The sequence below is a fragment of the Rattus norvegicus genome, chromosome 5 (assembly GCF_021556685.1).
Source record: "Rattus norvegicus strain SHRSP/BbbUtx chromosome 5, alternate assembly SHRSP_T2T, whole genome shotgun sequence".
In the NCBI taxonomy this organism is placed as follows: Eukaryota; Metazoa; Chordata; class Mammalia; order Rodentia; family Muridae; genus Rattus; species Rattus norvegicus.
The window spans coordinates 89,732,243-89,751,295 of NC_141538.1; the positions used below are offsets into that span (position 1 = coordinate 89,732,243).

General features: G+C 37.2%; 1 protein-coding gene across 1 annotated transcript in view; it reads right to left on the bottom strand.

The window, feature by feature from the left end:
- Megf9 (multiple EGF-like-domains 9) overlaps positions 1-19,053 on the bottom strand; it is a 112,099-nt gene that overhangs the window by 48,370 nt on the left and 44,676 nt on the right. Inside the window, 1 exon segment of the mRNA NM_001107940.1 lies at positions 9,494-9,695. Coding sequence (NP_001101410.1) covers positions 9,494-9,695 — 202 coding nt within the window.

Below are 19,053 nucleotides of genomic sequence, written 5' to 3' on the forward strand. Positions count from 1 at the left end.
CTACAGACTTCAGTTAAATTTTCCTAAATTTTCTAATTATGTCCTTTTGTTTCAGGTTCCCGAGCTACCAGCTAGCATTTACTAGTCATATCTTAAAGGAGTCTCTTCAATTTTGTAACTTCAAGGTCCTTCCTCATTAGTTATGAACTTGAAGCTTTTCAATAGTTTCTTTTAGAAAATCTGTATCAGATATTGAATTTATGGATTATGGTTGCTCATATGGTAATGGATATAGTAATGTCTAACATGTAAAACATTCTTCTGGTTCTAAGTATTTTAGAAGGGTGAGATGGCATGTATAATAGCATGAAGGTAGCACTTTCCAAGTTATGTGGTATTCTCATCTTAGAAGGAAGTCAGACTACAGATTAACACTACTATATGTTTATAAGGCTTTAACCTTTTAAAGTATAATAAAATTGCCTATGAGAAAGATATTTATTGAGAAATTTGTTTGTAGTTTCTTTCTTCTTAAGCAAGAGAAACTGATGGTTGTTTTGCCATTTAAATAGAAGTTGAAAATAAGCTTAAGGCTGATCAGCCTAAATGCTATCATTTAAATTAGGTTTCCATTGGTGATATGAATATGGACTGAACAAGTTCCCTTATTAGGAGAGATGGGTCTAACAAAACTCTCTGCAATTTGAATGTCAATGAAAGGTTCCTCACCCTTAGGAAAGGAAGAGGATTCCATGTTTGCTATAAAAAATTCCAAAATTTTTATTGACTCTGCCATGCATCAAAGCTATTCTGCATCATGTTTAAACTGAAGAAGCTGACTGTTAAGATCTGTAACTTAGGAAGTTCAGTTCAGAACATCCTTATGAGAACTTGGCACTGTGGGATTAAATTCACCATCTCTCAAAACAAAACAAAACAAAACAAAACAAAACAAAACAAGTCAAAACAAAACAACAAGAAAAATCGCTGTTAGTTGTAAGGATACAGACAGAGGGTAATATACCATTACAGCAGTGAGTACATATAAAGCATCCAGACGTTTAGGGAACTGGCTGTGACAAATAATTCCACACATCAGGAAAAATCAGCATCAGTGAACTGATCAGAATCATTCCTTTTATACTTACTGTCACAGGAGAACTGAGCCCAGAGTTGTTAAACAATCGATGACCTCAAAAGGAGGGCACTGCACTTTCTCCTACTGCATATGAGGGTCAGAGTGATTAAGTAGAAATATGATTTTATTGAAATTTTATGAAAACTGTAAACTATACAAGTTTTTGACTTTCCCTCATCTATTATTTTTGTACATCAGATGCTTCTTTATAATGAATAACAGCTCCAACACTTTTAAAAGGTGAAGGGGCCTTGGATTTATATTCAACAGCATAGAAAGAATTTAGGTATGGAGGCTTTGTTTGATACTCAAAAGCAAGACTTGGGGGGATTAAAATCCCATGGGGTGTAGCCATTGAACCCTTGCAGCTTGCAGCAACAGAATAGAAAGCACACATAGAGAATATAGATCTGAGAAGGAGGCTGAAACTGATGCACATTTCTATAAATTCAGTTTAGGAACCTGAACTACACTTACATTTGTTTGAATTAACACAAAGCATTAATTCCTAGAGATTATGCACAGAAACATGACTATTACAGTACTTCATCCTTTATTTTCCTACTATTCTCTCATTCCTGTTGTGTTACCCATATTTTGATCCTTACTAATTCTCACTCTGCCTTTAACAACTCACTATCATACATATCCACATTGGAGATTGCTACAATACAGTGCTGATCCTACACCTGCTGTTACGGATGATGGCTTACAAAGGAGCACCTAGTGAGAAGGCTCAGAAATTACAAGCACTTACTGTTCTTTTAGGATACTCATGTTCACTTCCCAACATCAACAAAAGCCAGCTCACAACCATCTGTAACTTCAAGTCCAAATTCACTTTTCTGGTATCTATGTACACTACACTCCTATGCCCAAATTACATAGATACATACATATAATTAAAAAATAAGTCCTTAAAATTTATGTAATAAGTACATTTTAATTTATATGGCTTTTTTTTTCTTTTTTCGGAGCTGGGGACCGAACCCAGGGCCTGGCGCATGCTAGGCAAGCGCTCTACCACTGAGCTAAATCCCCAACCGCTATATGGCTTTTAATATATTATCTATGACTTGACCCCAGAAGTACTTACCAGATTCATCCCTTAACCCTGCTTCTTTTTGACTTCACATCTATATTGAGTGCATTTATGAGTTATTAATCCTCTTTCCTCTTCTAAAAAGTCTTTTTCTACTTTTTTACCCTGTATGTCTAAATCCTTTCTTCAAAACAGACCAAATGCTACTACCTCATTTTATTCAGTTCTGGTTTTCACTGGTTTCAGCTATAATACTGATCTCTTCCAGCTTCTCATAATCTTAATACTTTGTGGAACTTGATTTTACCATTAGCATACAAATGGAACAGACTATTCAAAGCAAAAGAAATATTACTTAATATTACTAATAACACAACATTAAATTCTACCTTCCAAAACTGTTCTAAAGTGATGTTAAACAAGAGGAGTCTATGGTAAGATTCAGAAAGAGTGACAAAGGTCAGGAGTAGCTGGAAAGAGGGTTTTTTCCATTCATTTGCCTACAGTTGTTATCTAGTTAATAATTGGATGACTAGGAGGGCAAATTGTGCCTGATATGAAATGGAACCTTTAGATACAAAACAGATAAGATTATCCAGACTACTTTAAATATGCTTTATTTCCATAAAAGTCTCAGTATTCTCAGTGCCCATTCTTGAACAAAGCCACCTCTGACCACTTAAGAATCATAGTTTATTCCAAGTTTTCTTTCCATAAGTCATTTGATATAATGACCTTAATATACCTTCTAAGATATAAACTATCTAGCAATATATAAATCCTTACTGGAACAAATAAACCATGGTTCAGAAATACAGGCCAAATACCTACTTTTACCACTATGATTATCTTTAAAAATTCCACTTCCAAGGATGGCATATTGAAGGATTAAAAAAAAAACTTTGAACTTGAGGTTGGTGACTTGCAGGAATAATAATTGGTATATACACTAAAATTATAAGGTGCTATCCTCTTTTTCTACAAAACAGCATAAAATACAGTATTTTAGGTAGATAGTTATTTGCAGAGGACCTGAATTCAGTTCTAAACACCCATGTTACATTATGTGGCTCTGTTAGACCAACTCTAGAAATGTAATACCATTTTCTGAATTCCAGAAGCACTTGTACTCACATGAACAACACATGCATACATATATAATTTAAGATAAACCTTCTTTTAAAAAATAACAGAATATATCTTGAGCTTGTTAGAGAACATATCGGAATGTATCATTAAGACAGTTCTACTAGTCATTTTCATATCTACATGGTTAAAACCAAACAGCATCACTACTTAACTTACACCACTATTTTCTCATTTGTCTAATGGAGTATTTCTTTTCTTCCACTTCTATGCTCAAGCTAGAAAGACACACAGTTGTCATCTCTCCCCCATTTACTTCATACATTTAAGGTAACCATTTAACTCTTAACCTGGTTCCCTTCACTGTGGTTTAGATATGGCCTTATGTTCTCTTGATTACATTGTTAAACAGTTTGCTACTAGTCTCTTTGCCTGAGCACTCTTTCTGTTCACCAGATAGATGATTTTTCTGATCACCCCCTAATCAAGCATATTTATTGAATGTGATGGCCACTAGCTCCTTCATGGTCTAGCTGTTTATTCTTCATTCATCTATTCTGTTCACTCACCAAATGCTTACTGAATTTCTACTATAGCCAAACTTTCAAGATACAACCCCAAATAAATAGACAAGAGTTCTATTTCCTATTCTCTTTTAATCCTTCCTCACTGCCATTACTACTCTTTGCCTTCTAGAAACAGTGAACCTTTCTTTTCATACAAATTTCTACTCAGTTTTCAAATTCCATTTCAAACATGAATTCTCTCCTAAGACCTTCCTGAAACAACTTGTACACTTTACAAGCTCTAACATTTGATTTTTCACAGGAACTCTTCTAACCTGTGAGTTTCTTGAGAACGGGGACAATATCTTTTGACATGGGTGGCAAATACAATCGAAAAATAAGAATTTGAAATGACCAAGCTTCCCACATTATTGTTTCTAGCAACCAACTAGCTTTCTTTTTAAATCTTCAAAAGCTGCATTCACAAAGCACTATTTTATACCAGCTATTGCTCCTAAACACTACACAAAAAGTGATTTTTAGTGCCCTATATAGGCAAAGGTCTGGATGAGTCTTAGTTTTCTATGGGTAGTCACCAGCAAGTCACAGATTGCAGGAAATCAAGAGGCTCCCAGGACCCAAAAGAGATGAGATTAGCTGAAATGCCCAACAGAGGCGAGGGAGAACCTGTAAATCATATCCAGAATGGCCTAGAATGGCTCCTGTCTAAAGGAAATATGGAAACAAAGTATGGAGCAGAGACTGAAGGAAAGGCCATCCAGAGACTGCCCCACCTGGAGATCCATCTCATAATACAAACAGCAGGCCCAGACAATATTGCAGATGCTAAGAAGTGCTTGCTGACAGGAGCCTGTTGTAGCTGTGTCCTGAGAGGCTCTGCCAGAGCCTGACAAATACAGAGGCAGATGCTCGCAGCCAACCACTGGACTGAGCACAGGGACCCCATTGGAGGATTTAAAGGAGTGAAGAAGCTGAAGGGGTTTGCTACCCCATAGGAAGAACAACAATATCAACCAACCAGACCCCCCTAGAGCTCCCAGGGACTAAAACCACTACCCAAATAGTACATATGGTGGGACCCATGGCTCCAGCTGCATATGTAGCAGAGGATGGCATTGTCTGGCATCAACAGGAGGAGAAACCCTTGATCCTGTGAAGGGTCAATTCCCCAGTGTAGGGGAATGCCAGGGCAGTGAGGTGGTAGTGGGCATTGAAGCAGGGGGAGAGGAGATGGAATAGGGGGGTTCTGGAGAAGAAACCGAGAAAGGGGATAACATTTGAAATGTAAATGCATAAAACATCCAATAATAAATAAAATTAATTTTTGTTTTCATTTATGACATAATTATAATTTGCCTTCTGATCTGGAACATCTTCCAATAATTGGGAAAGCAAAGTAATATATATTCCATGACACACTATATAGCCCAAATTGGACTTTAAGGAGAGGAGGATTATTAGGTTATCACAGAAATTACCTCACTCAGATAATATAAAGTACAGAATCATGTATTCTAATTTATTATGAATATTTTGATATTTTGCATTAAAGCATTAACATTAAATATGATAACATCTTAAGAAATATATATGATGACATCCACGACCTTACTAGCAGACTTCATTTTTGGATAAAACATTGTGTTTTTAATTAATAAAACATCAAGATCTGAATCAGGAAACCACTAGGAATATAACCCAAAAGCAAAAATAAAAAAGTTCAGAGGGTACAGACCAACTTTCCAGTTAAACAGACTAGAACGCCAATACTGACACAAGGGTGTGACCTTCTATCAGTACATAGAGAACTTTGTGTTTGCATACAAAGACATTACTCAACCCACATTTAACTCCTAGAGCCAAAATCTACCTGCACTGGACCAACTCCCACTAAAACATATGGACAGAGAGAATGGGAAAATGAATTTTTAAAGTCAGTTGTTTGTTCCACAGTCCTTCAATGTGTGAGTCAGGACAGAACTCTTATTTCTATTCATTTTTAATGAGAACAGAGAGATCAAGACAAAAGACTTTAGCTGGCATTAAGGGGAGAGATCTCTCATATTCATGCATTATTTTAGAAAATTCTCTAGAATTTTAGGTCTCCCTCCCTGTAATACCCCAAAAGACTCATCTGAGGGCCTTTGGTAGCTAAAATGTTCTGCTTACAAACCAGGCATGTATTTAGACTTGTTTGTGTTATTTCCTAGTAGTGTATGCCTTTAGTCTTACACAGATTATACATTTTTCTTTTATGCCAAGGTGCAAATGCAATGAGAAAGCAACTAAACATCACATAAGACACTTACTCACAAGGCTGATCTTTAACTCCTAAATCTATTAACAGCACATTGGGATTAGCTCTGATTTAGCATGAGTTATCTCACCAAGGTCAGGATCTGATTATCAGATGACAAATGGTAGAAAACCTTTAACAATACAAGTACTCTGAGTGCATTAGTCAAACATCAGAGCTAAAAAACACAATGCTCACTCTCTTGGTTCAGCATTTGATTTTCTCAGAAAAGATGTACCACAGTAGACAGGAATATTCAAGTCTAGCTGACTTATTCCTTCTCTTTTGTGAGATAGTAATTATATTGCTCACTTTATAATAAAACAAAACAAACAAATCAGGTTCAACTCCAAAGGTTATTGAGCTCTATCTATACACCACTCACAATGAGAACATATACATATATATCACACAAAAATTTAATTCTCAGAGATATCCTTCATGTTAAATATATTGATCATATTATACAAACATATTATTAAACACTAAAGTTCATAAAGTACATATATCTTAAGTTATTAAGCTAGTTAGCAAACTATCAGCTTGTTAGCATCCTGTTGTTTAAAATGGTAGGCATGACATGGTATGAATTCACTGATAAGTGGATATTAGCCCAAAAGTTTGGAATACCCAAAATACAATTCACAGACCACGTGAAGCTAAAGAAGAAATAGACCAAGGTGTGGATGATTCAGTCCTTCTTAAAAGGGGGAACAAAAATAGTTGCAGGAGGAAATGTGGAGACAAAGTGTGGAGCAGAAACTGAAGGAAAGGGCATCCAGAGACTGCCACACCTGTGGATCCATCCCATATACACACACCAAACCCAGACAATATTGCAGATGCCAAGAAATGCTTGCTGAAAGGAGCCTGATATAGCTGTCTTCTGACAGGCTCTGCCAGAGGCTGACAAATACAGAAGCAGATGCTTGCAGCCAACCATTGAACTGAGAACGGGGTCCCCAATGGAAGCATTAGAGAAAGGAGTGGAAGAACAACAATTATCAACCAACCAACGCCCCCCCCCCCCCAGAGCTCCCAGGGACTCATCCACCACCCAAAGAGTACACAGGGATGGGCCTATGGCTCCAGTTGTATATGTAGCAGAGGATGGCCTTGCCTGGTATCAGTGGAAGGAGAGGCCCTTGGTCCTGTCAAGGCTTGATGCCCCAGTGTAGGGAAATGTCAGGGCATGCAGGTGGGAGAGAATGGGTGGGTGGATGGAGGTAGAATCAGGGGGAGGGGAGACGGGATAGAGGGTTTCTGGAGGGGAAACTGAGAAAGGGAATAACATTTGAAATGTAAATTTTAAAAATCCAATAAAAGGGAAAAGTGTTAGGTGTGTTGGGCTCAGGATGTAGCTCTGTGGTAGAGTTCCTGCCTAGCATGCTCAGGGTTAGCTGCTAATACCACAATAAAAGTAAGTGAATATAACTTATATGGCTATGTATTTGGGGCATGGTAAAGAAGTTATATATAGACCAGGGGTAGTGGCATATAATTTTAATCCCAGCACTTGAGAGGTAGAGGCAGAAGTGATAGACATAGAGAAAGCAGAGGCAGATATATCACCATGAGTTTGAGGACAGCCTGTTTTAAGAGTTCTACACTGTGAAACCCTTTCTCAAAAAAAATGTACTATAGTCTCAATATTAAAAGAGACTCAATTTTCCCATTATAGGTGGCATGTGGCATGGTAATAAATCCAGGACTTGGGCATGGAAAACTTAATTTGGAATTATTTTTTATGCCACTTGATATTTTTGTGACCTACTAACCTACTATATATAAACAGTTGCTATGAAGATTAAGACTAACTTTGAAATTATTAAAAATTCACAAACATTCATCATTGTTTCACTTCAAATTATAGACTTCTCAGTCAAATTAATTTCTATAGTTTAATACAAGTACTTAGTGTAATATTGCACAATAGCGCAATATGATTTATAAAACATCTAAAATACCTATTGGTAGTCTAAAACACTTTTTGTTTTGTTTTGTTTTGTTTTGTTTTGTTTTGTTTTTGTAGTAAGGGTTTCTCTGTGTAGCCCTGGCTGTCCTGGAATTCACTACGTAGAGTAAGCTCGCTTCAAATCTGGAGATCTGCCTGCCTCTGCCTCTCATGTGCTGGGATTAAAAACGTGCTACCACCACTTGCTGAGTCTAAAGTATATTTTTAACCAAGGAGCTATAAAAGTTCCTTTAAAATATTTCATCACAAAATGTGGGAGATAAATATAATAAAATATATTCATACATGTATGAAATTTTCAAAGAATTAAAATATTTTAAAATTAAAATATTTAAAATTTTTTCATGTAATTTAATATTCCTTTGAAATAAAGACAAACATGTATTTCTTGATTTGTGTGTGCCACATCCGTTTGTAACATACATAACATTTATAACAAATATAACAACCCACTTAGCTTTTATAGAAACCTTGAGAAGAAACTGAGTCACTGAAATGAGAGTATTTGCCAATAACACAGTGCAGTTCAGAAGCGGCACCAGATCTTGGGTACATATTCAGGGTACATTAACTCCAAATTTCTTGCCCTTGTCACTTTGAATGGCTCTCTCTTCAGCTTTATGCCTTGAGGTCCATAAAAAGTTAGGTATTCACTTATATAAAATCAAATAACAACTACTTCCACAATGTGGTATGGTACCAGGAGATTGAGTCGCTTCGAAATAGAAGATAACTTAATTTGATCTCTCTCTCCCTCTCTCTCTCTCCCTCTTCTCTCCTCCCCCCTCCAAATAATGTCTACTTTCCAGTCATTTAAGAAACAGGTACAGTATAGTAGGTACAGGTACTTCCCACAAAACCTAATGACTAAAGCTCAATTCCCAGGACCCTATGTTAGAAGCAGAGATCTAACTCATATAAGTTGTTTTCAACCTCCATAAGTATCATGGCAGGCATACCCCTTCCACAACACACACAATGAATATCTTTTAATAAAAAAGCAAAATAAAAACAAACAACAAAAAAGCATATATGAAATCTGAGACTTCTGATAATACGAAAGTAAACCAAGAATATGTTTCCTTAATATCCAGTCATGTTAATAGATACAACAATAAAGATATTCCACTGGAAATGCCTAAAAGGGAAACCCCTTCCAGTGGCCAGAATCCTTCATCAATATTTATTTCAGTAAACTTAGAGAAACTATCAAAGAGCAAAAAACAAAAGCTTTGTAATTCTGATAGTAATACACAAAGTAACAGAATTAAAGTGTAAAAAACATTGTATAAATCTATGGCACAGTGGTTTTCTCTTTTAATTAAATAACTGATTCTCCACAGGGTAGTCTTTTTAAAAAATTCTTTGATATATATGAAATCTTAGTCATACCCACCTTCTAGTCTCCTCTTCCAACTCTTCCAAGTTTCCCAACACAGTTTCTCCTTACAAAATACAATAGACTTCACGTCCATACGCTGCTGCTTACCTGTTACAGAGGATGCTAACTGCTCCACGTGGACTGCAGTGACATGGCAGGCAGAGACCAACAGTGTGATTCAGGTAAAAGCCCTCTTTGCAGGTGTCACAGTGAAGACCCTGATAACCCACATGACAATCGCACTGCCCTGTGGTCTGGTTGCAGCGCTTTACATCCAAACTTCCAACCTCAGAACAGTTACACATATACTCTGAAAACAAAAGAAAGTCATCATTAAACTCTAGTTTTTGTTAAAAAAAAACCACTTGTGATAAATTTTTAGTGCTAGAAAAAATAATTCTAGTTTTGGCTTCTTAGACTATGCAGCTTATTTAGAAATAAATACAGCAGAGTTCATAACACATATAGAGTTTATAATTATAGACACTCTCAATTTCCTCTCTAGTTCTCTTCATTGCCTACTTGCTTATTCTAAGGCAGCGTGCGTGCATGCATGCATGCATACGTGTGTAGTGTAATTATGCACGTTTCTGAATTAAAGGCCTCTGAGAGCAGGCTTATCTGCATGGTGCTTGAAGGACAGGCTAGGCTCCAACTGCACAGGTAGCAATGAATAGTCTAGTAAGAGCACCAGTGGAAGGGGAAGCCCTGGGTCCTGCCAAGACTGAACCTCCAGTGAACGGAATTGTTGGGGAGAGGGTGGTAATGGGGGAAAGATGGGGAGGGGAACAGCCATATAGAAGGGGAGAGGGAGCGGTTAGGGGGATGTTGGCCTGGAAACCAGGGAAGGGAATAACAATAGAAATGTAAATAAGAAATACCCAATATAATAAAGATAAAAAAAGAAATGACAACATGTTAAATAATAAATAACCCTACCATGAGCAGCAAAGGCCTAAGACTCAGGTGACTAAGTCCAGTAAGTTATACAAGGTCGTATAAAACTGGGTCGCAGCTGCAATCAGACGTTCAGTGTTCCATCAAGGAAGAAATGGAGAACTAAACTATAAGGGGAGGAAAGTGAGAAATAAGCCCAGAGAAGGAAGGGCCAGTTTATCCTGACAGAAACCAATCTCAACTCAACTATCTTTTCTAAATATGGTTATTTAGAACCTAAATGTTTTCTTAAGTAGATTTCAAACAGTTCTTTGGATGAAAATGATTTAGAAGCTCCCAGCTTTAACCTTTGAATGCAAACACTCATTTAGGAGGTTTTAGCAAAGGGAAAGTATTTTTTAGCAGAATTTAACCCAGTTTTAACAGAAGACTTTGTAAGTTTGTACAAAAGATGTTCTTTAAATGAACTGTAGGAGAAAATAATAAAATTTTGTGTATATTCTACAGATCAGCTTCTTTCATTCCCAAATAGGGATAAACCAGGATAAAAATTGTATTTGTTAGTAGTTAAGGCACTAAATAAAGTAGCATAGTCATTAAAATTTTAATTTGGGAATGTAATCTTAATATTAATCTAAATTATTTTAAAAAATTATCAAATAGCAGGAAATCCAGAGTCTTACATAGAAAGTTATAAAGGTGTTTAATTTTGTACTTTAGAGAAACAAATACAATTTAAAAACAGTGTATCTGCACAAGTAAAAACAAAAGATTCCACAAAATTCACATTTGGCAACTTCCCATGTATTCTCAGTTTCTAAGCCTTGGTATCAGTTCTTTCCTTCCATTTCCTTTTTATCTATAGATGTAATGAATATACTAGTAGATAATTTGTTTCCTTTTTTTGATATTTCAAGCATGTGTAGTGAACTATAAAATTTAATGGAGAGTTCAAACATTTTTTAGTACCAAGACTAAGGAACAGAATCAGCTTTACCTAAAAATTGGAATTCTTACTTTTGGCTTGGGGTTATAACTCAGTAAAACATTTTCCTACCTGGATGTAAGCCTCAGTAAACACACACACACACACACACACACCACACACACACACACACACACACACACCACACACACACACACACACACACACACACACACAACTTTGTTATTTGAATAATCTTTTTGTATATAATGAATTCAGTGGTTTGCAAACTTATCATGGCAAGACCTCTGCTAGGCCGAAATTCAAGAAATAGGTAAAATTCATGTCAACATTGTGAAAGAAAATATAACGTACTCCCTGTAACCCTAATACAAGAGTAGTTTAAAGAGGCAATAAATCAAAGAGACCATAGAAACAGTCAGCTAACATTTAAAATCCTGCCTAAGAACTCACTTACTCTCCCTTGCTCTCCTGTTTTTATCTGTAAACAGTGTGGAGTGATGGCATTTGTGTCATAGTCCCAGAATGGGGTGTACAGTACTATAGTAGTGAATGTTAGAGTAGTGATACCACACAAAACACCACAAGTGTCATTCAGGTGGTAAATTTATAGGCCGCAACTTCAATATGCAATATGGATGAGATCATTTATAAACAATATATAGAAAACAAAATCAATATATAGAAAACAAAATGTTACAATATCCTGTGTATAGTGGGTTACATGCAGTATTCATATATAAGTCTATGATATAGTGATGCAAGTAGAAGAATTTAAGACAGATTTTTCAAGAATAAGAAATGATACCACCCAGATTTGAATAGATACTTTGGTACTGTGGTATTAGGTTATCCTAATAGTAACAGAGTCATTAAGATATTTAAGCAAAAAAAAAGACCAATACAATGACAGGGAAAAGCAATGATGCAATATCACGATAATCTTCCCAAAATAATGAAGGAAAGGAAGATAGAGCAAATGTGAGAGGGTATATGCATCTTTTAAATTATAGGTCAGATTTTGAGCTCTATCACAATGACAGTCCTCAAATAAAATGGCCCATACTAAATGAGATGTGAGCAACTACAATAAATACAAAACACTGTGAGCAGCCATTATATTATGTCAAGGTAGTTTTTTAACTTGTAAGGAAATTCTCAGACCTTTCATAATTCTAGACATTCATGTAGATAGGAGTCAATACAGAAATAGTGCAATCACTTTAGTGGAAAATTTTATGAAATGAAAAAATGCAATTTTAGTTATTAAACATAATATGAAGAACTTTTGGGTGCCCAAGGCAACAATCAAAGTACTGACTTTTAATGAAGTAGAATCACAGACAGCAGAGCTATACAAAGCAATACATTAATAACATGACTAATGGTGAGTCACCAGGGCAGACACTGTGGAAATGAAGGAACAGAAGCTAATCATGGAGAGTGTGGAAATGCCAAAAGCTCCTTCAGTTTCTGAGAACTGAATGTGGAATACTATTTATCAAGTAAGTAGCTTGCAAAACTTTCAAGTTTTAGGGAAAAAACTCTATAGAGACATAACTAGAAAAAGTAATGCAAATTCTCACAGACAGACTGCTATACTAGGTAATCTTATTGTTGTCTAGTTTCTGAAGAGCATGGTAATATAGTGATTTGTACCCTGAAAAATTAAAAACCTAAAATCTGGTACCAAACTGATTAAAGTGTTTGAAAAAAAAAAAGAGTATAAAGGCTCAGAGAAAGGTAGTAGTTCCTCTGAGAACGTGAATTTATGGAAAAATCCTTATGTGAAAGTGTCACTGAATCTATACCCAACAGCACATTTCCTCAAGTGTCCCTTTACCAAAGATCAAGAGATGAACTTCCTTGGCTTTTATTTATTTTTGGGGGGCGGGGATTCAGTCTTGCAGGTACCACAACTCTTCTTTACATGCAAATACCTATTCTGGGAGGTCATTAGCCTCATGAATATATAACTGATCTTTTAGGGGACTTCTACATATTTGTATTTTTTCTCTCCATTTAATTTTTATCATCTATGTCTTTGCTCAGCTAGGAGTGGTACCACATGCCAATAACCAAAGCTGTTTTACATGTTGAAGCAGGAGAATCATGAGTCTGAGGCCAAACTAGGCAACTTAGTGAGACATAGTCAATGTGTCAATGTGTGCCCTCTTCATATGCTTCCTTTTAAAGTCCTTTCTGAATGTTAAAAACCTTAGAATTACCATTGATGTTTAAAGGTTCAAGCAACTTCATAGAACAGTGGGTTAACACTTTATAGAAGAAAAAGAACTATAGTAAATCAAAGATTTAAATAAAGAAATGAAAAGTTGTCCTTAGTCTATTTACTATGTAAATTTCTGGGAAAGGAAATGTTAAATTGATAATAACAAAATAATGGTCATAAAGTAAGCATTTCCTTCAAACATAGATACCAAGAAATGTACTTGAACTAACAAAAGCTTAAGTTTTGGATTATAATGGCTATAAGAGAGGATACGGTGAGAGATGAAGAGCAACAGGATTCCTCTCCCACTTTTCATATATTTATTTCCTTTTGAGATTTTTTAAAAGTTCATACACAGGCTAGGAAAATTATTTTAAGTATAATAACTTGATGTGTATACATAGTGTGTCCAACATACAATGTTACCATTTTCCAAGAAGCCTACAGTAACCATTTCTTTGGTTTCTCAAACTGAAGGAGAGAGGAAGAAGACTGACAAAATCAAAGGATACTACATTCAACACCTGTACATCAAGCTATTCTTTTTCCATTAATTTATTTATTCAGTTTACATTCTGATCACCACCTCCCTCTCTCCTCTCCTCCAAGGCCCAACATCAGACTCCTCTCCCCATTTCTTCTCAGAGAAGGCTAGGCTCCCCCATAGGTATCAACCACTCTGGAATGTCCGGTCCCAGCAGGACTAGGCACATCCTATCCCACTGAAGCCAGTCAAAGCAGTCCAGCTAACTGAAAGGGATCCAAATGTAGGCAAAAAATGAGAAACAGCCTCCCCTCCAATTGTTAGAGGATCCACACAAATATTAAGTTGTATATCTGCAACATGTGTGGGGGACCAAGGTACAATGGATTCATGCTCTTCGGTGGTGGTTTAGTCTCTGTAAGCTCCCCATGGACCCAAATTAGTTGATTCCGTAGGTTTTCTTGTGATGACTCTGATCTCTCTAGCTCCCTCAATTTTTTTCCCGATTCTTCCACAAGACTCCCTAAGCTCCATCCAATGTTTGGCTATGGGTCTCTGCATCTGTTTCCATCAGCTGTTGGATGAAGCCTCTCAGAAAACATTTTTGCTAGGCGCCTGTCTACAAGCATAGCAGACTATCATTATTAGTGTCAGGGGTTGGTTCTCTCACAAAGAATGGGTCTCAAGTTGGGGCAGTCATTAGTTGGCCATTCCCTCAATCTCTGCTTCATCTTTACCTGTCTTGTAGACAGGACAAATTTTTGGTCAAAGATTTAGGGGGAGGGTTTGGTGTCCTTCTCCTTCTACTGCCTACGAGAGGTGGCCACTTCAGGCTCCATATCACTGCTAGGAGTTTCAGGTAGGGTCATTTCCATAGATTCCCAGGAACCACCCTGTCACAGATCTCTGGCTCCTTTTAGAGAAACACCCCCCACAACCAATTTCCACTTTCTTTTCCCAGCTCTATCTCCCCACACTACATCTAAATCCCATCTCCCCTCTCTACCCCTGTCCCATCCAGTTCCCTCACTCCATCTACCTCTGATCTCTATTTTATTTCCCCTTATGAGTGAGATTCAAGCATCATCCCTTGGGACCCTTGTTACTTAGCTTCTTTGGGTCTGTGGATTGTACTATGGTTAGCCTTCACTTCATGATTAATATATACTTATAAGTGAGTACATAAACCACGTGTGTGTGTTTCTGGGTATGGTAATCTTACTCAGGATTATGTTTTCTAGTTCTACACATTTGCCTGCAAATTCCATGATGTTCTTGTTTTTAATAGCTGAGTAGTATTCCACTGAATAATGTACCACATTTTCTTTATCTATTCTACAGGTGAGGGATATCTAGGTTATTTCCAGTTTCAAATGAAGATGCTACGAACACAGTTGAACAGGTGTCCCTGTGGTATAGTGAAACATCTTTTGGATATATGGCCAGGAGTGGGTCTTGAGATAGAACTATTTCCAGTTTTCTCAGAATCTTCCAAATTGATTTCCAAAGTACAAGTTTCCACTCACACCAGCAAAGGAGGAGTGTACCCCCTTGCTCCACATCCTTGCCCCCATGAACTAGTTGTCTTTTGTGTTTTTGACCTTAGTCATTCTGACAGGTATAACATAGAATCTTAGAGTCATTTTGATTTGCATTTCTCTGACGACTAAGGATATTGAACATTTCCTTTTATTTTAAAGTGCTTCTTGGCCAGTAAAGATTCCACTATTAAGAATTCTCTATCTAGATTTTTACCCGATTTTTAAATTGAGTTATTTGGTTTCTTGTTGTTTAATAGCTTAACTTCTTAATGTATGTGGATATTAGTCCTCTGTTGGCTGTAGGGATGGTAAAATTTTTTCCCTTTTTTTTTTTTTAATAAACCCACTTTAGTAGCTCTTTATTTTTTTATTTTTTTTTTATTAACTTGAGTATTTCTTATATACATTTCCAGTGTTATTCCCTTTCCCGGTTTCCGGGCAAACATCCGCCTCCCCCTTCCCCTTCCTTATGGGTGTTCCCCTCCCAACCCTCCCCCCATTGCCGCCCTCCCCCAAACAGTCTAGTTCACTGGGGGTTCAGTCTTAGCAGGACCCAGGGCTTCCCCTTCCACTGGTGCTCTTACTAGGATATTCATTGCTACCTATGAGGTCAGAGTCCAGGGTCAGTCCATGTATAGTCTTTAGGTAGTGGCTTAGTCCCTGGAAGCTCTGGTTGCTTGGCATTCTTGTACATATGGGGTCTCGAGCCCCTTCAAGCTCTTCCAGTTCTTTCTCTGATTCCTTCAATGGGGGTTCTATTCTCAGCTCAGTGGTTTGCTGCTGGCATACGCCTCTGTGTTTGCTGTATTCTGGCTGTGTCTCTCAGGAGCGATCTACATCCGGCTCCTGTCGGCCTGCACTTCTTTGCTTCATCCATCTTGTCTAATTCGGTGGCTGTATATGTATGGGCCACATGTGGGGCAGGCTCTGAATGGGTGTTCCTTTTAGTCTCTGTTTTAATCTTTGCCTCTCTATTCCCTGCCAAGGGTATTCTTATTCCACTTTTAAAGAAGGAGTGAAGCATTCACATTTTGATCATCTGTCTTGAGTTTCATTTGTTCTAGGCATCTAGGGTAATTCAAGCATTTGGGCTAATAGCCACTTATCAATGAGTGCATACCATGTATGTCTTTCTGTGATTGAGTTAGCTCACTCAGGATGATATTTTCCAGTTCCAACCATTTGCCAACGAATTTCATAAAGTCATTGTTTTTGATAGCTGAGTAATATTCCATTGTGTAGATGTACCACATTTTCTGTATCCATTCTTCTGTTGAAGGGCATCTGGGTTCATTCCAGCTTCTGGCTATTATAAATAAGGCTGCGATGAACATAGTGGAGCATGTGTCTTTTTTATATGTTGGGGCATCTTTTGGGTATATGCCCAAGAGAGGTATAGCTGGATCCTCAGGCAGTTCAATGTCCAATTTTCTGAGGAAGCTCCAGACTGATTTCCAGAATGGTTGTACCAGTCTGCAATCCCAACAACAATGGAGGAGTGTTCCTCTTTCTCCGCATCCTTGCCAGCATCTGCTGTCACCTGAGTTTTTGATCTTAGCCATTCTCACTGGCATGAGGTGAAATCTCAGGGTTGTTTTGATTTGCATTTCCCTTATGACTAAAGATGTTGAACATTTCTTTAGGTGTTTCTCAGCCATTAGGCATTCCTCAGCTGTGAATTGTTTGTTTAGCTCTGAAGCCCATTTTTTTAATAGGGTTACTTGTCTCCCTGCGGTCTAACTTCTTGAGTTCTTTGTATATTTTGGATATAAGGCCTCTATCTGTTGTAGGATTGGTAAAGATCTTTTCCCAATCTGTTGGTTGCCGTTTTATCCTAACCACAGTGTCCTTTGCCTTACAGAAGCTTTGCAGTTTTATGAGATCCCATTTGTCAATTCTTGATCTTAGAGCATAAGCCATTGGTGTTTTGTTCAGGAAATTTTTTCCAGTGCCCATGTGTTCCAGATGCTTCCTTAGTTTTTCTTCTATTAGTTTGAGTGTGTCTGGTTTGATGTGGAGGTCCTTGATCTACCTGGACTTAAGCTTTGTACAGGGTGATAAGCATGGATTGATCTGCATTCTTCTACATGTTGACCTCCAGTTGAACCAGCACCATTTGCTGAAAATGTTATCTTTTTTCCATTGGATGGTTTTGGCTCCTTTGTCAAAAATCAAGTGACCATAGGTGTGTGGGTTCATTTCTGGGTCTTCAATTCTATTCCATTGGTCTATCTGTCTGTCTCTGTACCAATACCATGCAGTTTTTATCACTATTGCTCTGTAATACTGCTTGAGTTCAGGGATAGTGATCCCCCCGAAGTCCTTTTATTGTTGAGGATAGTTTTAGCTATCCTGGGTTTTTTGTTATTCCAGATAAATTTGCAAATTGTTCTGTCTAACTCTTTGAAGAATTGTATTGGTATTTTGATGGGGATTGCATTGAATCTGTAGATCGCTTTTGGTAAAATGGCTATTTTTACTATATTAATCCTGCCAATCCATGAGCATGGGAGATCTTTCCATCTTCTGAGGTCTTCTTCAATTTCTTTCTTCAGTGTCTTGAAGTTCTTATTGTACAAATCTTTTACTTGCTTGGTTAAAGTCACACCGAGGTACTTTATATTATTTGGGTCTATTATGAAGGGTGTCGTTTCCCTAATTTCTTTCTCGGCTTGTTTCTCTTTTGTATAGAGGAAGGCTACTGATTTATTTGAGTTAATTTTATACCCAGCCACTTTGCTGAAGTTGTTTATCAGCTTTAGTAGTTCTCTTGTGGAACTTTTGGGATCACTTAAATATACTATCATATCATCTGCAAATATTGATAGTTTGACTTCTTCTTTTCTGATCTGTATCCCCTTGACCTCCTTTTGTTGTCTGATTGCTCTGCCTAGAACTTTAAGAACTATATTGAATAAGTAGGGAGAGAGTGGGCAGCCTTGTCTAGTCCTTGATTTTAGTGGGATTGCTTCAAGTTTCTCTCCATTTAGTTTAATGTTAGCAACTGGTTTGCTGTATATGGCTTTTACTATGTTTAGGTATGGGGCTTGAATTCCTATTCTTTCCAGGACTTTTATCATGAAGGGGTGTTGAATTTTGTCAAATGCTTTCTCAGCATCTAATGAAATGATCATGTGGTTTTGTTCTTTCAGTTTGTTTATATAATGGATCACATTGATGGTTTTCCGTATATTAAACCATCCCTGCATGCCTGGGATGAAGCCTACTTGATCATGGTGGATGATTGTTTTGATGTGCTCTTGGATTCGGTTTGCCAGACTTTTATTGAGTATTTTTGCGTCGATATTCATAAGGGAAATTGGTCTGAAGTTCTCTTTCTTTGTTGGGTCTTTGTGTGGTTTAGGTACAAGAGTAATTGTGGCTTCATAGAAGGAATTTGGTAGTGCTCCATCTGTTTCAATTTTGTGGAATAGTTTGGATAATATTGGTATGAGGTCTTCTATCAAGGTCTGATAGAATTCTGCACTAAACCCCTCTGGACCTGGGCTCTTTTTGGTTGGGAGACCTTTAATGACTGCTTCTATTTCCTTAGGAGTTATGGGGTTGTTT